Raw genomic sequence first — 10,381 nt, 5'->3', positions numbered from 1 at the left:
CACCACAGGCTGATAGAACCGCTCATAGGGGCTATGGCCCTAGGTACTGCCGGAAAATGTATCTGGTACGGTTCCGGTATACCGCAACTTACCCTGGTAACTATCTGATATGGTTAGGGTTAGGGTTAGGGTTAGGGTTAGGGAGTAGGCGTAGGCGACTCCCTAGACTCGTTAGTGGAGTAGGCGGGGTACGGTCCGGCATATTAGATAGTACCAGCAGAGCATATAAATCACGTTGATTTATATATGCTCTGGTACCAGGGTACGTTCCGGTATACCGGACCGTACCCAGGGTACGTTCCGGCAGTACCCTGGGGGACATAGACGGTCCTCTCAGCGATAGTACCCAGCAGCGATTTCTAAACTCATCTAACAATCAAAAATATTGTTTAAAATTCGTGAGACTATAAAGAGGAAGGAGATTGGTCAATTTTGATCAGATTGATAAATCAATATTATAATAAATGAATCTGAAATGAAGTAATTTGTAAGCCAACACAAAAGCCGATGCCGATGTTTTTATGTTGCGTAGCAACAGCGTGGACCAAGATGGCAGCGCCCATGAATATTTATTTGTCATTTTAGGCTCGGCAAACTGAATTCGGCTCGGCGGCTCAGACATCTCATGGAATAACAGTAAAGGTATGTTTATTTCTGAACATCCGTTTTTATTGCAATCGTAGTTTGGTCAACCAAAATACTGACACTGTTTGTACTGTTGACAACACTGTTGTTGTTGAACTTGTAGTTGTAGTTGTAGCAGTGCCAGTGGCACACGTAGCTCCAAGAAACGGTACCAGGGTTAGAATACCGTATACCGGTGTATTGACGTTAGTCACACAGCCTGGTCGGGTTTTGGCACACGATAAACAACGCCAACTGCAACGGATTTCGGTTCTGTGTGCGAGTAATTGTAATGAGTATCCAGAGTATCCAGTATTATATTTGTCTGAATCTTGGCTGCATGTGTAGTGTCGAATGAATTGGGGGATAATATTTGTAGAGTGCTGTCAATGCCATTTACCTTCTTGTACATGAATGATGAAGTTCAGTCATACATAGCACCAGCTCACATGATATAATATATATGGCATAATAATTAATATGCCACTCTCAACTTCTTTTCCAATGAGTTCAATTGAGCTATTTTGGCTAGCTATTATCATGTTACTACTTCTAGCTGTTAGCTACTAGTACAACTCTGTTGAACTAACTATATTTTTACACATATACCAATTAATTATTGTCAAGTATAATAGTATAGCGACTATGTAATTGAGAGGCAAGGCAGGTTGCAACCCTTTTGCAGCTTTTTCACAATTCCAAGAAAGAGTTTTGCTGTCGCACTCATCCCAGCGGTGGTCACCCTCTACACATTCAATAATAAATGCGACCTAAACAATGCCTTCCCCCTGTACATCAATCAATGCCGCGCTGCAAGAGCAAGAATTGTTCTACTAAAAAGAGAATTGTCGTAGTCAGATTGAAAGCTGTACATGTACTCAAAAGTGCCTCAAATACCATCTCCTGCGGTCTACATTTTCAAAATTTTCTGGGGGAGGACCCCCATGCCTCGATCCCACCTGCTTTCACCCCCTCCTTGAAATCCTGTATCCGCCACTGCACAGAGTATGACTGCACTGCATGCACTCGTTGTCACAGTCATTGTGACATTTGGCTTAAAAATATTTGTAATTATCTACATCATGTGCATCATTTTTCCATGTTACAGAATAATTTATCCTTTTACTGAATAAAATAAAAAATGGCTGAGAAGTCCCCAAAATCAATCGATCGATCCAACAGAGTAATCCCACATTGCCGTTTGGAAAAGGAGAAGATACATCAATTGTATGAGTTTGGGAAGAAACTCGGACAAGGCAGCTTTGGAGTTGTATGTGAAGCCGTGAGCTTAGCCTCTGGACAAATGTGGGCTGTAAAAATCATTAACAAAGAAAAGGTAATAGACCAACTTTATTAGTGTGCCGGTATCTCAATCGAGATGCACAGTGGCATTGCACTTTTACACATTCACAATTTTCGGGATAATGCGAGTTATATTCCAGTAAAATTTTCAGCCAAATCCTAATATATATATATTTAGAGTCGTGAACATGTTTGTAGATCCATATTCCTTTACCCTGCACTGGCCATTAATTTGGTGATTTTTGTTGCCATTAATTAACTTCTTTACTGACATGTATACCACTTACCCATCTGTGTTCTTTTTCTAATTATAGGCAATATCAGCAGTGTAAATTATTTGCTCAACTATTTTGTGTTTTATTTTACAGTTTGGTAATATTTGTTGTTGTTGTTGTTGCCATCTGAGCAGGCTGGAAGTTCAGGAGTAAAACTGCTGGAGAGAGAAGTTTCAATCTTGAAGAAGGTGCAGCATGAGCACATAATCCACCTGGAAGAAATTTTGGAAACACCTGAGGTATGTATGTAGAATTTGTAATATCAATTCACCGTTTGGCTCAATTGCTTCTAACAATTGTTCATTAGTTCACAACACAAGATTGGAAAGAGCCAGTTAATTGAATGTCGTTATGCCACCTAGTCATACATGTCAACCTATACGGAATGTCCGTAAGTTTTACGGATTTTCACCCATTTAAATTGCTAACGGGTGTACACCTAAAATCATACGGATTTATAAACAAACTTAGCTCAAAATTTATTGCATGCTGTTTTGTGTAGAGAACGATAAAATAACGCATGAACACGTGCACACAAGTAAAGAGAAAAAAGAACATCAACCGTATGTTTAACTTAATGTTAATATTAAACTCATTTTGTTGTGATTTGTAGATCCTAAGGATTTCTTATGGATTTTATGGATTTTTCCAGAAGGTTATACAGGTGGGCATCCGAAGGGGTTGACATGTATGCCTAGTACTAGACACGGATGACGTGTGAAGTATTCATAGTAGTGTTGGAGATCGGTCCAAATTTCATGATCGATCATCGGTTTTACAAAACGACCGATGATCGATTAATCATCGATCATTTTAGATTGCGGCGACGATGCAGTGACGCCGCGTCATCGTCGACACAACCGGTGTATTGCGAAGGAATATTGACATTATTGTATGTGTAGCTAGTATTTAATAAGTAGGTCTCAGGGCAGAGATAGTGATCCGCTAGATGGCGCATTATTAGTGTGTTGTGGATATAGAAATTAATTAACCCTAACCCTAACCCTAACTCTAATCCTAACCCTAACCCTAACCCTAATTCTAAAATAAAACAAAATTAGCCCAAAATAATAAAAATAAATAAGAGACAAAATTAGCCAATCAGAGCCGTTCCCTAGCGGATCACTATTTCTCCCTTGTGCAAAATTTGTATTTAATGGTAAGTAAATTAAGGATACTGTTAGGGTTACGGACAGGTAACACTCTAAAGGGCATTGCAACATAACTGCTCATCAAATTCAATCAAACTCATATCCATTTAGAGAGATGTCTCTCTATGCTATTGATGAAAATTTTTTATTAAAAATTCATCGCTAAATGAAGTGACGGCAAAAATTGTGAATTTATACAAAAATGTTTGTTTATTTGTTTAACTTTTTTTGTTATTTCTCAGAAACAGCAGAGTTGGGACCTAAACTTTTAACCATAAGTTGTTCATAATATGAACCAAAAAAAGGGTACCTGGAATTTTTTTAAATGCTTTAATTTAGGAAATAAGTTGAAAAGATGTAGGAAAATTTAGGATTAGGCTTGATTTTCAGGAAACAAAGTCGCTTAGTTCCTTGAAAATTTACACTGCACCGTGTTTACTAGTATATGTGTAAATGTATGTACTTGTGTCAAATCTGGAAATTAAAAAAAAGAAAAAGAAAAAAAAAGGTTTGAGTTGTACTCGGTCGTCCAATTTTCTAGTCGATTAATCAACTCGGCAGCCCAAACGAGTAAGGTTCGACGAACTCGATTAATCGGAACACCACTAATTCATAGTATTTTCACTAGGGGAATTGTTAACGTAATAGGCTGTTGAAGTATCAAACTTAGTTTTCCTATTCAAATAAAAAAAATAAAATAAGTAAAATAAAGGTATTTGTCAGAAGTGGGATTCGAACCCACGCCTGGAGAACCAGACTGCGACCTGAACGCAGCGCCTTAGACCGCTCGGCCATCCTGACATAACATGAGAGCTTTACATGATTCTTATTATTTAAACGGTTATAATTGGTTTTGATAGCCAACGCCGTTATATTTTGTTGTAAACTATTTGACGCTAATATACATTGTAAAATATATCTATATCATACCCTAAATTGAGGTCTTTACCATCCTATGGGAATTCAATACCAAAAAACACGTGCACAGTAGAATCGTCCACTGGACGGTAGTGTCATCTATGAGCTCAAAATATTATTAAAATGCAATTGAAATATCAAAGCCCCCAATTCTCAATTATACATATGATAGTGTCAACTATCATGATAATGATTATGCTAATGATTATTAGGATGTAAATTGTATGTTCTTGTTATATTTATATTTGCTTTTTGCTGCATATTCCTTCCCAAGATACATGGTACTTGCAGTTATTTAATTCCCATTTATAAATTGCCAAGAGTGTTGAACCATAACAAATAAAACTATAATAACAAATATTAACATGATAGAAGATGTGTAAATCATTGACACTATTATAATGAGCGCAACTTTATCAACCAATTTAAATTCTATTTATACATATGTATATACTCATTTTCACTCGCTGCTGCCTTGGAGTGTACGAAAGCTCATCATGTATTGTCATTTACAACAAAATTGGGAGAAACTCCTGGGTCCATGCTATATGTATCTGAAACCAACCGTAGCCAGAACTAAACCCTGAAATATAATAATAACATGAAGAAGCATAATAAAAACCACTTAGACTAGAGCAAATTTTGCTCCCTGTACCCAAAATATACCCTATAGCATATATATATACATATATACCCTGGGTCTTCTTAGGATTTTATTTGGCCGTTGGCAACGTTTGTCAACATAGTCTGTATGGTTCAACTGTATAGGAATAAACGAATAAGTGCATAAATGTTGCAACGTTATAGTTCATTGCTTGTACGTTTATATACTGCACTCTTATGGTCTGAGCTCTGGGCTTCTTTGTGCTCTACTCTCATTAACACTAGGGGGGCGCCAGTATGCTTGACAAAACAGAATGCTTATTAAGTTTGATGAGTGACAGAACTGCCCAATATCTATGAATAATTGTTACATTCCTATGGGCTGAAGCTCTACAATTGTATTATGGGGTGTTCCGAAGATATACTAATTTTCTTGTGATATGTGGGTGCTGTTGCGACTAACTTAACATCTTAATTGCCTGTTTCAGAAAATGTATCTTGTTATAGAGTTGGCTGATAAGGGGGAATTGGCAGATTTGCACAGAAGTAGAACACACCTGAATGAAGACGAGGCAAAGACTGTCTTGCGGCGGCTCGCTAGTGCCATTGTCTATCTACACAAGGCGGGTAAGGCTGGCATAAAGTGAGAGCTGATGCACTGCTCTTAGAGATTCATTTAAACAATCAAACCCATATATAAGGATCACTCAAAGAAAACTTCAAACGTGTCATTTAGATAGAGATAGGTGACTGTTTTATAGAAAACTTCAAGAAACCTTTAGAGATAGGTGACTGTTTTATAGACGCGATTAGACTGTATAACTGCCACTCGAGAGAAATGAAAACAATTGTCCCTCATAGAGAGTTGTGCACTCTATATATAGATGTGATTTCTCAAGCACGTTTGGTTGTAAAATGCATAGGCGAATGATTCGTTAAGTATGGTTGATGTTATGTGTTATTATGCTTCAGACATTGTACATCGAGATCTAAAGCTGGAGAACATTCTTCTGGCAGAAAATCCTAAAGATAAGGATGATCAGTTGTACTTGAAGGTGGCGATGTCAGCAATGTTATATACTTACAATAATACATAACATCCCGGATAACTGTAATGCATGCAGTATCACTGGCTGTGATCAAGTTTAATAGCTCTATGTAATTCCATGCTGTGAATTAGGTCTGCTAGCAGTTCCTGTGCATGATTTCTAGGCCATGTGATCATGGGATTGTGAGAACAAGATAAATCATAAATTAAATGCCACTTAGCAGCATGCATGTGGTTTTGTCGTAACACTGCAATGTGAAATCATTCTGTCCAGGTTACGGATTTTGGTTTGTCGGTTGTGATGGGTGGAGTTGGACAAGACAACATGATGCAGACCTTCTGTGGTACTCCCATGTACATGTGTAAGTTAGGAGAATCATCCGAGTATTAAGTTTTATTCTTCATGCTGCCAAATGCTAACAATTAAATTCCATGAATTTCGAATTCCCGACTGCTAATTTACAAATCTGTCACGTCGGCTAATTTATCTGGAAAGCAGATATATGCATCTAATAAATATGTCATTGAGGCTACCTTATAATTTGAGAATGGACAGCAAAGAGGAGAAGTAACATGTAGACTATTTTATTTACAGCCCCAGAGATTATTGACAGTAAGAAGACTTACAGTCAGCAGTGTGATGTGTGGGCAATGGGAGTGATCACCTATATGATGTAAGAGTCATGTAGCAATGTATAACTAAGTTATTACATAACTAACTCGTTATAGCTAACTCTATAGCTCACTCTATAGAGTGACTAGCTCTATAGCTAAATTTATAACTCGCTCTATAGAGTAAATAACTCTATATAGCTAACTCTATAGCTCACTCTATAGAGTGAATAGCTCTATAGCTAACTTTATAGCTCACTCTATTGCTCAATGTGTAGAATCTACATATGTAGAGTAATAGAGTGGATCTGAGCCGTCTAGAGCCAGCTCTTCAATGTCTCTATTTGACATGTGTTCAACCCGTGGTGTTGTTGATCGTAAACTATTTAACCACGTGAGTTTTGCACATGAATGTTATATATCATTCTTTGTCGCTATAGTATCAATGGTTCACCGCCATTTCAAGCGAAGGACGAGGAAGCGCTGTACAGTGCTATTAAACAAGGTGACCTTGACTTCTCCTCAGCGGCCTGGGTAGACATCAGCGAAGAAGGTTACTAACATAAATTATCGTAGCACGTTAGAAATTGTGTGCCCTTCTGGTGTAACGAGAGAAGAGGGACACGGAAAATGTGAGGAAGGAGGAAATAGGACCTGAATAATTAAAAATGGACGATGTATTATGATAATATCAGGAGTACATGAATTAGAGATCCAATTGTCATTCAGTCCAATTTCATCTCATTAAATTTCTGATTCATGTACTCCTGATAATATCACTCTCCTCTCTTCCCCCTCACTTACTCTCCTCCCCTATTTACTTCTCGGCCTTCCCTCGACCTGCCCTGCTTCCTACAGTACTCTTTCCTTGTTTTGCATCTGTACAGTCACAACTAGTACAACAGGCTGTGGCGACAGCAACCAGAGATTCCACAATCTCCAGTGGATATGCAGCCCACCAGTGATATTGTTGCTAATGATATTTCAGCAAAGAGCTGCATCCATGGAATGTTGAAAGTGAATCCTGCCCACCGCCTAACAGCTAAAGAAGTCATGGACCATGCTTGGATAACCGTGAGTATATATAGGGAGGCAGCACCGCGGACTGGTTTCCCACACCTCTACGCAACTAAATACAACTATGTACAACCTTACATATGGCTCATAACATGTCTGATAACGGTTGCTATGTGTTAGGGGGGTCTGGTCGGCGGGTCTGGTCTTGGGCATGCATCCGATCCCGGCTAAGATGGCCACTGCCACACTGAACAGGTATGGTCCTGGCCAGGATGGCCACCGCGTTTATGCATATGATCCTGTCCAAGATGGCGGCCACCTCACCACGCGCATTAGATCCTGGCCAAGATGGCCGTTACTTCGCGCGCGTCCGAACCTCACTCAAGATGGCGCGTCTCGTGTGTTGTCGCAGGGCGCCGCGGCAGGCCACGCATCGCAGCCGACCAATGTTCTCGAGATGATGAAGCAGTGGAAGGACGAGCTCTACGACGACACCTCGTCCCTAGCCAGCGCCAGCACGCTGTCGGTCGCCAGGAGACTCAGCCTAGACGTGGCCGAGCAGCCGCGCAGGGAGTCCGGCCTGCTGAAGGTAACGGCTGCCGAAGGAATCCCTGAATGCGCCGGTGAGCGCGCGGGTAATACGGGCACGCAGGTGACGTCAGATGACGCAACACGTATATATCATACTGTATATGTGTTGAATAGATAGATTATTCCCCATTCTGACGATAATAGGGTAATACGGGCGCTCAGGTGATGTCGGACGACGCTGGTACGTGGAATCGCGTCGCGCAGCAGCAGCTTGCTTTGGAACGACGTATCAGTGAAAACTACGTTAATTGTGTCAGTAACGACACATGTGTATATATCGTACTGTATTGAATAGAACATTCCCCGTTCTGACAATGAATCAATTTCGACTACTTCTGCTCTCGGCACGACGTCATTCCACCCGGGTCGTCTGCCGTTTCAGATCGCCGAGGACGCAGGCTCCGACGAAGCGGCGGGCAGTCGCCACGGTAACGACAAGCGCAGCCCGAGCAAGACGCCGTCGGGGCTCGTGCACGGCCTCGCGATGTCGCGCGGGTCGTCGGCCAGCATGGCGCGCGAGAGCGTGTGCGAGCGAATCACGAGCAGCCTCTCGATCCGCTCGTACGGCGGCGCCGCCGACGGCGCACCCTCCAAGCGCTCCCTGCCGGCGAACGCGGAGAGGCCGTGCATGGCGGAGCAGGGAGCACGCGGGCCGGCGAAGCAAACGGAGACCAAGATGGCCGCCGGGAGGACGAACAGCAGGTTTCTGCATCCGGCGGGCGCGAGCGTTGCCGCGGCGACGAGGAAGAGCAGCTCGAGGGTCGGGACGAAGCCGACGAAGCAGACGGTGGGTCGCATTTGTCGGCGGTCGCCGGGGTCATGGTCACCAGGGTCGCGCGTGCGTGGGGTGGCCATCGCTGTGGTGACACGTGCGCGTTTGTAGCTATAAACTTGTATTATACACTAGTAACGCTATATATGTGCGTGCGTGCGTGCGTGCGTGCGTGCGTGCGTGTTGATAGATTATGTGTGAGCAAATCAGCTGTCGATACTGTGCAATATAGATATGTAATTGATATTTATTGATTCCTCATTATTCAGACGTCTGTAAGCAACACGAGGGCAGCGGCAGCAGCAGCAGCAGCAGCAGGAGGAGGAGGCATGGCATCAGCAGCATCAGTACCAGCTGGCATCAGGGGCAAGAGCCCCAGCAGCAGTCCGCTCAGTAAGCAGGCGAAACCTGCAAGCCTCTCTACCGCTGCAAGGAAGCCGTCCCCGCAGAAAACCGCCGCTGCTAACACCAACAACAAGAATCTGCCGGCAGCCACGAAGAAACGGTGACGGCAGGGAACGCGGCTGTTGTCGTCGTGGACGGCCGAATGTAACCGACTCAGGTTTAGTATGCGAACGAAGGCGTATGCTGTTTAAGAACGGTGGCAGACTTGGTCTAAAAGCGTGAGGGTGAGGGTTATGCCAACACAGGTTTTGGCTGGAGAAGTTGTGACACCGCACCATGATGGCCATGTAGTGATGCTGTAACCATGGTAACGCTGGCATCTCGCGCACATGTGTTCCACCTGCATACTATATCGCTCACGGTCTGTTGTTAAAAAAGGCAGCTATTGTTTCTGGTGTCAATTATAATTTGACGTGGACGGGTTGTGGAGTGTAGAACCTGATTGACTCAGCTGAACACCAGCTGTTTACTTAACCATCATACAACTACCTGATATGTCATGTAACTAACTACCTAGGTTGTCATGCAACAACTTTTTTTTTATAATGTCCTTTATTTCCAGAAACACATGTACCGCTGAAGAAGTATGGACGGATGTCAAAAAATTTCAGGATAAGGTCCAGAATCGGCTAACTTAGATGGCTAGATGATTTTGGTGTGTGATCGCGGATCCAATTAATTGAATTAATTAAGATTTAAATTTTCAGGATAGGTCAAGAAATATGGCGTAACGTTAGAACTTGATTACATGTTTGGTGGGTCGATTGCGCGGATTCCCATTAATTAATTAATAAATTAATTGACTAAAATCTTCAGCGAGAGGCAGCAGAATGGCGTAACTTAGAATTGAATTACATTTTTGGTGTGATGCGGATCCAATTATTGCTATTTAACTCCGTAATTCTATTAATTAATTAAATTTTTCACAGTGAGAAGAATTGAGCTGCTTTTGGCGGGAGGTCTGCACTCTCCGAGCTGCTCTAGTTTATTATTGTTGTTGTCGTTGCTGTCGTCGTCGTCATCGTCATCGTCGTAGGTTGTTGTGACTTGTGATTGGCGGGTG

At 42.0% G+C, this 10,381-nt stretch overlaps 2 protein-coding genes and 1 non-coding gene across 3 annotated transcripts; 2 read left to right on the top strand and 1 right to left on the bottom strand.

Annotated features, from left to right (window-relative positions):
• Positions 1-568: 568 nt before the first annotated feature.
• LOC106819486 (serine/threonine-protein kinase 33-like) lies at positions 569-8,619 on the top strand (the record flags this gene model as incomplete). The annotated part of the gene is made up of 11 exons (XM_014824109.1): positions 569-642; positions 1,733-1,960; positions 2,336-2,440; positions 5,362-5,500; positions 5,846-5,928; positions 6,196-6,283; positions 6,517-6,595; positions 6,974-7,086; positions 7,522-7,607; positions 7,963-8,139; positions 8,524-8,619. Coding segments are annotated over exons 2-11 (1,161 nt in total), but the record flags the coding sequence as incomplete, so codon positions are not given.
• On the bottom strand, positions 4,070-4,153 carry Trnal-cag. Its single transcript has one exon. It is a non-coding gene; the product is annotated as a tRNA-Leu (tRNA).
• A 195-nt stretch (positions 8,620-8,814) lies between the features above and the next one.
• On the top strand, positions 8,815-9,886 carry LOC106819655 (30S ribosomal protein S3-like). The gene is made up of 2 exons (XM_014824259.1): positions 8,815-8,928; positions 9,183-9,886. Exons 1-2 carry the CDS (start codon positions 8,818-8,820, stop codon positions 9,420-9,422), a joined length of 351 nt encoding a protein of 116 aa, XP_014679745.1. The 5' UTR covers positions 8,815-8,817; the 3' UTR covers positions 9,423-9,886.
• Positions 9,887-10,381: the final 495 nt, after the last annotated feature.

This window comes from Priapulus caudatus, unplaced genomic scaffold, assembly GCF_000485595.1.
Source record: "Priapulus caudatus unplaced genomic scaffold, Priapulus_caudatus-5.0.1 Scaffold39, whole genome shotgun sequence".
In the NCBI taxonomy this organism is placed as follows: domain Eukaryota; kingdom Metazoa; phylum Priapulida; class Priapulimorpha; order Priapulimorphida; family Priapulidae; genus Priapulus; species Priapulus caudatus.
The sequence above is the reverse complement of the archived record's forward strand: the minus strand, read 5'-3'. Positions and strand labels throughout refer to the sequence as shown.